General features: G+C 38.9%; 1 protein-coding gene across 4 annotated transcripts in view; it reads left to right on the top strand.

The window, feature by feature from the left end:
• CDK6 (cyclin dependent kinase 6) overlaps window positions 1-12,615 on the top strand; it is a 240,845-nt gene that overhangs the window by 163,606 nt on the left and 64,624 nt on the right. For all 4 annotated transcript variants that reach the window (XM_026505623.4, XM_048212848.2, XM_026505613.4 and 1 more), the window contains exon 5: window positions 4,912-5,021. In XM_026505623.4, coding sequence (XP_026361408.1) covers window positions 4,912-5,021 — 110 coding nt within the window. The remainder of the gene's footprint in view (window positions 1-4,911; window positions 5,022-12,615) is intronic.

Here is a 12,615-nt window from a genome sequence, read left to right as displayed (position 1 = left end):
ACTATATGGACATTTTAAAACACTTTTCTAAATGATTTTATTCTTCAAAGTAGTTTACTCTTGGATTAAAGAGAAAATTAAAGGTAAGTTACATATTCTTTAAATAATATGTTCTATCATTAATTAGAATTAAAAATAACTCAAGTTTCAATTCAGGTAGATAGGCAGGTGCAAACAAAGAAACTAGCATGGGGAAATTTATAAAAATAAAAGTAGAAAACAATAAATTATAAAATAAGACAGTAATTCTCCCCAAATGTAAATAAAACTCTATGTCAGTTTTTTTTCTATAAATGATATAACTGAACTCCTAGAAAACTTGACTGATACAAAGAGAAGATGAAAATATGCAACATTAAGAAAGAAAATACAGGGGTGCCTGGGTGGCACAGCGGTTAAGCGTCTGCCTTCGGCTCAGGGCGTGATCCCGGCGTTATGGGATCGAGCCCCACATCAGGCTCTTTGGCTATGAGCCTGCTTCTTCCTCTCCCACTCCCCCTGCTTGTGTTCCCTCTCTCGCTGGCTGTCTCTCTCTCTGTCAACTAAATAAATAAAATCTTTAAAAAAAAAAAAAGAAAGAAAATACAGTTTTCTTCTCAGAAAACCGAGGAAACAGACAGCATGACAGTAATTAATAGGAAATACTATGTACTAATTTAAGCCAACACATTTTAAAATCTAGACTAAGAATTTTCATGGGAAAATCCTTTATCACTACCAAAATTGACTCAAAAGGAGATTAACACCTAAACAGACTAAGAATGAATTCAAAAGATTGTTAAAGACGTAACTGCTAACGAAAATCCAGACCCAGATGGTTTTATGAGTGAGTCCTTTTAAAAGAATGATTGGGGACATCTGGGTGGTTCAGTTGGTTAAGCATCTGCCTTCAGCTCAGGTTGTGATCCCAGGGCCCTAGATCGAGCTCCAGCCTGCTTCTCCCTCTCCCTCTGCTTGTGCTTTCTCTCTCATTGTGTCTCTCTCTCTTTGTCAAATAAATAAATAAAATGGTAAAATAAATAAATAAAATGAAAAATTAAAAAAGAGACTGATTATTTTGATGTTGTTTATATTATTCCAGAATATAGAGAAGGATAGAAACTTTCCATACTTCTAATATCAAAACATGAAAAATTAACATAAACAATAAAACTGTAGGTCAGATTGATTTAGGAATATAAGTTAATATTCTAAATAAGTATTAGCAAATAGAATCCAAGGGTCTATTAAAATAGTAATATGCCAATGTTAAAAGAATAATACATTAATATTAGGAATGATTTATTCCAAAAAGGCAAGGATTGTATGGTATTAGGATATCTACTGATGTAATAATTAATACACCATTCATAGAATGAAGGAGAATGATCATATGGTCATTATTAATAGATATTTTTAAGTATTTGATAAAAATTAATTATCCATTTTGAGTGGTAACTAAGTTTTGAAACAACTTCCCAAACATATCAATATAGTTACTGTTTTACCTGTCTACACATTTGTTTGATGGTCATAGTAGGTACACTGTGATTAAAGCACTAAAACAATAACATTCCTACTAAAGTGTTTTAGGATGGGTAATCAGTCAGAAATCACAGCCTCCTTAGAACAGCTTAAAACAATGCAATATTCAGATTAACATTTTCATCCCATATGATGCTAGACTTTATTAAGAAGGTGGGTGTGTGCCTGTGCACTGTGTATGTCTATAAGCCACTGAGCAGAACTTTACGGACCATTTACACATATACCTTTTTTTGCAGTATATCAGAGAAGCAGGGAAATGTTCCCCCAGCTAGAAATGTTAATAAAGCAGAAATAAATTATGCAAGTAAAAACTAGAGCCCAGAACTGGATGCTCTTCTTACCTTCTTTCTGGGGAATGAGTGATAATTGAATTTTGCCCAGATATCTTCTAGCAATGACTGCCTTAAAATTGTCAATTTGGTATTTGGTAAACCACAGTTGTTCTGTGAGCAATATTGTAATGGGTATTTATGGATAAAATCGGTTCTATGTCCTCTGGAACGAACCATACAATGAACTGTGTTACAAGGTATGATTTTCAGGTGGCAGTGGGTTCAGGGACGTGATGGCATCAGAGCCAGGCTTTGTAGGATAAGTAGAATTTCCACATGTGGAGAGGAGAAGGCAGAGCTTCCCAGACTAGAACAGTGCCAACTAAAGCATGGAGGCAGGAGCTGGAGCGTATGTTTATATAATTGAGTGGTGCTCACACCTAGCCAAGGGTTAGTGTTACCTGAAAAACATTGTAAAAAAAAAAAAAGAGAGAGAGAAGAAATAAAAAAGTGAAAGAAGAACTCCAGGCCCCCCACCATGGAGATCTAATTCAGTGAGGGAGAGAAGGCCAAGACACATGTTTGTCTGCCTTTCTTCTTTTCTTTTCTTTCTTTTCTTCTTTCTTTCTTTCTTTCTTTCTTTCTTTCTTTCTTTCTTTCTTTCTTTCTTTCTTTCTTTCTTTCTTTCTCCTTCCTTCCTTCCTTCCTTCCTTCCTTCCTTCCTCTCTTTCTTTCAGATTTATTTATTTTTTTATTTATTTATTTATTTATTTATTTTAGAGAGAGCGAGCAAGAGCAGGGAGCGGGGGAGAATCTCAAGCAGGCTCCCTGCTGAGCGGGGGGCCGACAAGGGGCTCTATCCTATGACCCTGAGATCATGATCTGAGCCAAAATCAAGAGTCAGACGCTTAACCAACTGAGCCACCCAGGCACCCCAGACACATATTTTTCTAAAATCCCCGTGGGTGATTCTGAAGCACAGAGTGGAGACCCAGTGCTGTGGTCTAATATGTGACAAGGCTGTAAAGGTTATGGGGATACTATGGGATATGCTGCTAGAAAGATACTTCAGAGCCAGTGATAACTGAGTAACACTATTTGGTTTTTGTTTGCTTCCTTTTTTAAATTTGTTACATCACCACTATTCCTTCATTAGATATCAACCAGATAACCCTTACACAAAATTTGACCTCTCGTGTGAATCCAAAGCAAAACCTATTAAATGAGATGAAGAGGAGGAACCAGTCAAGAATCTTGTTTCAGTTAGATATTGCTGTATAAACTCCCCCAAAACTTAAAACAACAATCATTTTATTATCACTTATAATCCTGTGAGTTGACTGGACTCTACTAGGCAGTTCTGCTCCCTGTGACGTTGGCAGGGGCAGGCCACGGTCTTCTGGGGGATCAGTCCAACTTGAAAGTCCAAGATGGCTCGCTCGCATGGCTTTAAGCTGAGAATTCAGCTGGGGCTGTCCTCTGAAACATCTTCTTGGGCTTCTCACTGCATGGCATTTGGACTCCGGAGGAAGTGTCTCAAAAGCAAGCATTCAAAAAGGCCCCCAGACTATGGGGCGCCTGGCTGGCTCAGTCAATGGAGCGTGTGACTCTTGATCTTGGGGTTGTGAGTTCAAACCCCACATTGGATGTAGAGATTACTTAAAAATAAAATCTTAAAAAAAAAAAAAAAAAAGAGGCCCAGACTACTAGGCTTCTTCTAACCTTGTTTTGGTAGTCTCAGATACATTCTGTTAGTTTAGTCGACCAACTCACCAAGACCACTCCGTTTCAATGGCAGGTGACTTAAACTCTGTCTCTCTTTCTCTCTCTCTCTCTCTCTCTTTTTTTTTTTTTTTTACGATTTTTAAAATGTATTTATTTGAGAGAGAGAGAGGGGTAGGGAGAGGGAGAGAGAATCTGAAGCAGACTCCACGCTGAGCATAGAGCCCGACTCAGGGCTCCATCTCAAGACCATGAGATCCTGATCTGAGCCGAAACCAAGAATCTGACCCTTAACCAACTGAGCCACCCAGGTGCCCCAGACTCCATCTCTTGCTGGGAGGAGCAACGTGTGTGTACAAGGAAGGAAGGAAATAGATGGCAATCATGTTCTGGAGAATTGCGACTGCAATCTGAATGCACCAAGGACTACAACATCAAAATACATAAAGGAGAATTGTAGGAAATTGAGATAGATGTCGCCAAAAGTGCAATGAGACAAAACAATAAGTAAGGATAAAAGGAATCTGAATAACGTAAAGTGCTTATGTAATAGATTTATGTATTGAATTCCTTATCTGACAGTAAAGAATATTCCTTTATTTCAGGCATCCATAGAATCTCTGCTCCCCCCAAAAGAGAAGCTCTTGAACCCCTATATACTGGTATAAATCTGAAGCCTATAAATCTGTTTCCTGACCTGTCAGCCTTGCAGAACTAGTCAGGGTGGTGTTTGTTTCATCTGCTACTACACACTACTCTTGTATTAAGTGAGGTTCTTCCTATTGGAGAAGCCTGGCCTCTGGATGACTTTTTCTACACATGGTGTAAATAATTGAGTTCTACATTCTCTTGTAAGTTCTTGGTTTCTTATTTGTTTTCTGAAAAGAGTGGCATTGAAGGGGGCTTTATTTTGATTCCCCACAGTCTCATGATAAGAGTAGTTTTGACTTGTCCTGGGTGCTCTTTATACTTCAGGGTCAACATCCAGCAGCCACTGGAATCCTCTTCTGATTCCCCGATAATGCTGACGTAGGCACTGAGCTGGAACCCTTGCCAACACCTGTTTTCCATTTATTGTTTTTTTTAAGCCCCTTAGGAAAAAAATAATAGTGTTAAGATCTGTGTTTGTTTAGGTCTTTGCTTTGCTTTCTGAAACTCAGTTAGTAAGAAACAGAGTAAGAAACAGAGTCTGAGGTGGGAACCCAGGTTGTGGGGGTGATGTCATTTCCTGGCCTGTCAGCGATGAATCCGAGTTACTTACTGCTTCTATCTCAGGGTCCCCATATGATGCCAGGCACTCGTTCTGAGCTGGCATTAAACCAGCTGAGATGAGAAGTCGAAGCGACCAGCCGTCTTCCTCGGTAACACTCAGGTCCGTTTGCCGTTGCAGGTCGTCACGCTGTGGTACAGAGCTCCAGAAGTCTTGCTTCAGTCCAGCTACGCCACCCCCGTGGACCTCTGGAGTGTTGGCTGCATATTTGCAGAAATGTTTCGTAGAAAGTAAGAAATGCATTTTGTTTCACTCTGTCTTCCTTGGAAAGAGACTTTTTGGGTCTTTGATAAATTAAGTGGCAGCATAGCATTTCTGTTTCAAATAAGGTCATGAGATATATATATACATATATATATGTATGTGTGTGTATGTATATATGTATGGAGATATATATATATATCCAGATCCACCTGCTTCGGGCTACCACATCTAAGCCTGTCCTGGAAACGAGTTCTCAGTCCTAAATAGTGTAGCTTTGTAGGACTCCAGCTTCCAGCTCTTGGAAGCTCTTGTTTGGAAAGAAACATGCCATTGTTCTTACAACTTATTTTTATTGGTGATGTTAGAACGTAGAAGTGTCCTCAAGGTGGACCCTGTCCACAGGAGAAGGACCAGGGCTATTACCTGTATGGAAGTTTTGTTGATGAGAATAGTTGCGTACACGTGTTCAGGGTGACAAGGACAGGGCGGGGAAGATGTCAGCAGTGCTTCAGAATACTGAAAATGCTGTCAGAATGAGGACAGATTAGACACATTCAGGCATGACAGAGAGCACAACAAGGGCCAGGGATATGGAAATGACAGAAAGAAAGGTTTTTGCTCAGACGTGGGGAAAATCTAATATTAGGCATTATCTGAAGAGAAGATTGGGGTTTGTGAAAATAGTGCATTCTCACTGGGTGTGCAAGAACACACTGGACCACAGCACACATTGGAGGTGTTTTCTGTGGCATTAATAGAGTGGGTGGTGGGCTAGATGACCTCCAGGGACCTCTGACTCTGAGAGTCTGTGATTCATTTGTTCGATTTTTCAGGTCATAAGAAATAGCCAAACAATATAATAAAGATCTGCCCGAAAAATAATCCCTACGCAGGTACCAAATTCAGCAAATCAAAATTAAGCAAAGAACCTAATCATCATCTATTAACTCCTGGTTTTCTCTTTTTATTTCATGGGAAATGTGAGTTGGAGAGCTGAGTATATTCCCATTGCACATGTTACGTTCAAAATGGTAGCTACACGGTAGCCCACCAGGAAAAGAAGTGGTCGGTCATTCCTTGCCTGTCTCTTTGTTCTTTTGTTTTAACCAAATGAAGCTTGGTGCATGTCATAAATTTTGGGACCGACGTTTAGAACTCAGCATTTTTTTATATGTAGCTCACAGGAGGGGATCATGCCAAAGAAATCTGTGTACATAGATGTTCAGTGCTGGCCTACTGTGTGCCAAGTACAGGACCAAACCTCTTCCATTCTGTTCCTTTTAATGCCTCCCCATGGGAGATAACTGAGATGCAGTGATAAATTTGTCTAACATCAAGCAGCTAAAAAGTAGCAGGGGTATTGCTCCAGATGAAGTCTTGTGCGTTTTAGTCCAGTGTTGTTTTCCTACCAAGGAGGGAGGGAAAAGTAATATTGAATTCAGCTTCAGTGTTTGCCAAACAGGCTAATTAAGTTGTGTGGAAGTGTACTTGGACCAACAATATCAGCATCTGTAAGGACCTTGGTAGAAATGGGAATTCGTACCTCCCCCAGCCCACTGGATCGGAAGTTCTTGGGCTAGGGCTCAGCAGCCTGTGTTGGGACAAGCCCTCAAGGTAATCCTAATTCACCCTCCAGGGTAAGAACCACTGGGTTGGATGATAGGATCACCAGGGATGAGCAATCTTTAAATGTGCAACTCCCAGACCTCTCCCTTAGAGATTCTGATTCATTACTGGGCTGGGGCCAGGCATTCTTGTTTTTTAAAGTACCTCGTATAATTCTTTTCATCAGACAAGTGTAGAAAACATTGGGTTAAAGGATGTCAGGGGTGCCTGGGTGGCTCGGTCGGTTAAGCGTCCAACTCTTGATTTGGACTCAGGTCATGATCTCAGGGTCATGAGATCAAGCCCCGCAGCTGGCTCCCCGCTCAGCTGGGAGTCTGCTTATCCCTCTCCCCCTGCTCCCCACACCTGCCTGCTGAAGGGAGTGCACACACTCTCTCTCTCTCTCTCTCAAATAAATAAATAAATAAATAAAATGTTTAAAAAAAAATAAAAGATTATGGTCAGAACGGAATAAGCAGGGTAGAAGTCAGGACTGTCATTCTAGTTCATTCGGCTGAGAGCCGATTAGAGAAATGTATATTAGAATGACATTTATATCTCTAGAATTGTCCTCAAATACGAAGACTGGGTCCTTCTTTTGTAATGGGAGGAGAGTGGCAGTTATTTTTCAATAGTCTAAGACATAGGCCAGTGATGGGTATTAAGGAGGGCACATATTGCATGGAGCACTGGGTGTTGTACTCAAATAACAAATCATGGAACACTACATCAAAAACTAAGGATGTACTGTATGGAAACTAACATAACATAATAAAAATTTTTATAAATAAATAGATAAATAAAACTTGAATACCAGCGCTTCTTGATGATAAAACCAATATTTTCCTGAAAGATGTTAAAAGAAAGATAAAATTTAAGATATGTAGTGTTAGGCATTCACTAGTAAGGAATTTGCTATATTTCTAAGTATAGCTAGTCACTACTTACGGAATAATTGCAACCTGAATTTTCGTTTTATAGCATTAAAACATTTTCCACCAAAGTGGCCCAGTCTAGCTTGCAGAATTCTGTATAACCTGCAATATATATGAAACGTTATTTGTGCTAATTCATCAAAACCTATTTTCTATTTATAATGTTTTTCCTTTGGGAAAATTCATTCTCTGTTCTAATCCAAGATGACAGGGATATCCTTCTCTTCACCCCAGCACGAGAAGGGGGGACTCAATGTCGGATGCTCGGAAAAAGGCTCCTTTCATGATGGCAGGCACAGCTGGCTTCAGTTTGCTGAGAAAGTGAGATGGTGGGTAGAGACCCATTGGCTCTTTAGATGTGCACAAAAGAAAGTTACCCTCCCTCGGAGCCTTGCGTAGAGGTAGTAAATTGAGAATTAATTGCCTGAAGGAGGAAACAACATCAGAATCCAGGCCCATGTGCCTTTATGGCTGAAGGAGAATGAATCCAGGCCTACCACACATCATTCCTGGGCTGGGTGCCCTATCTCCTAGGTAGTTCCTGCTGGTTTGGCTTTGACCTTGAATATGGCCGTGGGATCTGACCCTTGTCCCTGCTCTGTTCGTGTTTGGTATTTCCTATGATAACACCAAGATATCTGAATGTGCATGCTCCTTACTCATGCCAGATGAGTTCTGGGGTCCAGCCCCCAGCTTGACCTGATTCTAGCTTGACTCCTGAGTCAGTGTTGACACACCTATTGCAGTATCCAGTGGAGAATTCACAAGCCATAGATTCTGAAAGCAGACTCCCTCATTACCTTAGGCTAACCCTAAATCAGAGAATCTTGGCGTGTGTCCACTCTGGGTTCCTACTTGTTACTATGGCAGTGTTTCCCAAACGCTGTCATCTTTTTTAAAACCTTCATAATTTTTGCCATATTCTTGAAACCGCTATACTTACATAATTTTTTGCCCTAAACAATTTACATTTTTTTTAATTGAAGTGTAATTGACATACAATATTATATTAGTTTCAGGTATACAACCTAGTGATTGAACATTCATGTGTATTACAAATCAATCACCGTGTTAAATTTAGCCACTATTTGTCAACCATGCAAAGTTGTTAGGTATTATTAACTACAGGCATACCTCATTTTATTGTGCTTTTGCACATACTGCATTTTTTTTTTTTTTTTACAAATTAAGGTTTGTGGCAATCCTGACTCAAGCAAGTCTGTCAGCAACATTTTTCCAACAGCATTTGCTTATGACTTCATGTCTCTGTTATATTTTGGTAATTCTTGCAATATTTCATACTTTTTCATTATTATCATGTTTGTTATGGTGATCTATGATCAGTGATTATGACTCACTAAAAACTCAGATGATGGTTAGCATTTTTTAACAATGAAGTATTTTTAATTAAGGTATATACATGGGTTTTTTAAAACATAATGCTATTGCACACTTAGTAGACAACAGCATATGTAAAAACATGACTTTTATATGCCCTAGGAGACCAAAAAATTCACTTGATTCACTTCACTGATACTCACTTTATTATAGCGGTCTGGAACCAAACCCACAATATCTCCGAGATTGGCCTGTTTTTCATTAATTTCTGCTCTCATCTTTATTATTACCTTCCTTCTACTAACTTTAGGCTTTGTTTGTTCTTTTTCTATTCCTTTAGGTGTAAGGGTAAAGCTTGTTTCTTGAGGTAGACCTGTATCACTGTAAAATTCTGTTGTAGAACTGCTTTGGCTGTGTCTCTTAGATTTTGGACTATTGTGTTTACCTTTTCATTTGTCTCAAGGTATATTTTGATTTCCTCTTTGACTTTTTCATTGACCCACGGGTTGTTTAGTGACTTGTTGTTTAGCCACCATGTGTTTATGTTTCTTCCAGTTTCTTCTTGTTGTGGTTTTTAGTTTTCATACCATTGTGGTTTGAAAAGATGTTTTATATGCTTTCAATCCTTAAATTTATTAAGACTTGTTTCGTGGCTTAATGTGTGGTCTACCTTGAAGAATGTTCCATATGCGCTTGAAAAGAATGTGTATTCTGTTGCTTTGGATGTTCTGTAAATACCTGTGAAGTTCATCTGGTCTCATGTGCCACATAGGCCAATGTTTCCATACTGATTCCATACTGATTTTCTGTCTAAATGATCTATCCATTGGTGTAAGTGGAGTGTTAAAGTCCCCTGCTATTATTGTATTACTGTCAGTTTCTCCCTTTATGTTTGCTAATATTTGCTTTATGTGTTTAGGTGCCCCATGTTGGGTGCATAGATATTTACATGTGTTATATCTTCTTGTTGGATTGATCCCTTTATGATTATATAATGTTTTTCTTTGTCTCTTATTACAGTCTTTTTTTTTTTAAGATTTTATTTATTTATTTATTTGAGAGAGAGAGAGAGCACAAGCAGGGGGAGAAGCAGAAGTGGGGGAGAAGCAGGCATCCCATGGAACAGGGAGCCTGATGTAGGGCTCGATCCCAGGATCAGAGATCATGACCTGAGCGGAAGGCAGACGTTTAACCGACTGAGCCACTCAAGTGCCCCCACAGTCTTTGTTTTAAAGTCTGTTTTGTATGATATGAATATTGCTACTTTAGCTTTCTTTTCATTTCCATTTGCATGGAATATCTTTTTCCATCCCTTAATTTTCAGTCTGTGCATGTCTTTAGATCTGAAGTGAGTCTCTTGCAGGCAGCATGTAGATAGGTCTTGGTTTTTTATCCATTCGGCCACTCTGTATCTTTTGATTGGAGCATCTAGTCCATTTACTTTTAAAGTAATGATTGATAGATATGTACTTATTGCCAACATGGTGATTGTTTTCTAGTTGCTTTTATAGTTCTGGTTCCTTTCTTCTTTTGTTCTCTTCCCTTGTGACTTGGTGACTTTCCTTAGTGTTATGTTTATATTTTTTCTCTTTATGTGTGGCATATCTGTTGGAGCTGTTTGGTTTGTGTTTACCATGAGGTTCATATATAAGATCCTATATATTATAAGAGTCTATTTTAAGCTGATGGTTGCTTAAGTTCAAGCACATTCTAAAAGCACTACATTTTTACTCCCTCCCATCCATGTTTTATGTTTTTGCATTATATTTTACATATTATTTAGTGTATTCCTTGACTATTGTAGCTCTAGATGATTTTACTACGTTTGCCTTTTAACCTTCATGCTAAGTGTGTAGGTGGTTGATCCACTACCTTTACTGTGAATTCACCTTTACCAGTGAGATTTTTTTTCTATCGTAATTTTCTTCTTTCTACTTATGCCATTTTCTTTTCTATTTAAAGAAATCTCTTCAACATTTCTTGTAAGGCCACTTTGGTGTTGATAAACTCCTTTAGCTTTTGCTTATCTGCAAAACTCTTTATCTCTCCTTCTATTCTGAATAATAATCTTGCTGGGTAGAGTATTCTTGGTTGTAAATATTTCCCTTTTAGCACTTCGAATATATCCTGCCACTCTCTTCTGGCCTGTAAAGTTTCTGCTGAAAAATCAGCTCATAGTCTTATGGGGGTTCCCATGTTCATAACTAGTTGTTTCTCTCTTGTTGCTTTTAAGGTTCTCTCTTTAATTGTTGATGCTTGAGTATAATGTGTCTTGGTGTGGATCTCTTTGAGTTCATCTTATTTGGGACTCTCTGTGTGCTTCCTGGATTTGGATATCTTTTCCTTCACCAAATTAGGGAAGTTTTTAGCCATTTTTTCAAATAGGTTTTCTATCCTTTTCTGTCTCTGTTCTCCTTCTAGGATCCCCGTAATATGAATGTTAATATACTTGCTGGAGCCCCAGAGGTCCCTTAAACTATCCTCATTTTTTTTTTTCATTCTTTTTTTCTTTTTGCTGTTCCAATTGGGTAATTTCCACTTGCTTTGTTGTCCAGATCACTGATCAATTCTTCTCTACCCTCTAATCTGCTGTTGTTTCCCTCTAATGTATTTTTCATTTCAGTTATTGTATTCTTCAGCTCCAGTTGATTCTTTTTTTATATTTTCTAGACAATTTACTTTTTTTAGCCTCATCCAAAGCAAAATATATATAAAATCACAGATTTGATGAGCCAGTTATTTATTTGTCTAGTGCACACTCAAATAAATATATAACCATTAAAATTATTGAGAAACTTAGTCCATGTTCAATGCCTAAAATCATCTCTCTCACATATCACCAGTGGTATATGCCACATGTTAGAAACCTTGTAACAGATGTTTCATTTAGTATGCAAGACCCTTTTCTAGAGAGAGAAATTAAATCCTAGTGGGGGGGCGCCTGGGTGGCACAGCAGTTAAGCGTCTGCCTTCGGCTCAGGGCGTGATTCCGGCGTTATGGGATCGAGCCCCACATCAGGCTCCTCTGCTATGAGCCTGCTTCTTCCTCTCCCACTCCCCCTGCTTGTGTTCCCTCTCTCACTGGCTGTCTCTATCTCTGTCAAATAAATAAATAAATAAATAAATAAATAAATAAATAAATAAATAAATAAAAAATCCTAGTGGGGAAGAGAAGCATTGCATACACGATTAGTTGACTAGCCTCAGCCAGGCTGAGTGCTATGAAGAAGCATAGGGTTCTGTGAATAGGAGTAATAGGAAGACTGTTTGCAGAGAGGGAGAGAGGCTTCTCAGGGGAAGGCCAGAAGTCGAGATTAACCTTCCTTAGAGGTCACATCCTAGTTGTTTATATAAAATCGTTGAGGAATGATTATTAAGGTTCACCATTCTCCATAACCTGGGGAGAAAAATAAGAAACAAAGGGAGGTAACACTTGTCTGTCATGTGACAGACCCAGGGTCAGGCCCTTCACATGCATTATCTCAGTAAACCCACATTCTGAGGGCTATTATCCAGAGTTTCCAGATGACAAACCAAAGTCTTCTGCAAGGAGTATAAATAATTTATCCATGGACACACAGCTCTTAAGTGGCAGAGCCAAACTTGAACCCAGGTCTGCCTGACTCTGTACCCTTTGATTTTGTTCCCCCTGTCATGTCTCTGCCCTTACTGTTATGTTACCTACTGGGTCATATTTTTATCTGGAATGTTTTCTGCATTATTACAATGTAGCAGCAATGAC

This window comes from Ursus arctos, unplaced genomic scaffold, assembly GCF_023065955.2.
Source record: "Ursus arctos isolate Adak ecotype North America unplaced genomic scaffold, UrsArc2.0 scaffold_3, whole genome shotgun sequence".
In the NCBI taxonomy this organism is placed as follows: domain Eukaryota; kingdom Metazoa; phylum Chordata; class Mammalia; order Carnivora; family Ursidae; genus Ursus; species Ursus arctos.
This window is presented reverse-complemented; position numbering and strand designations above follow the sequence as displayed.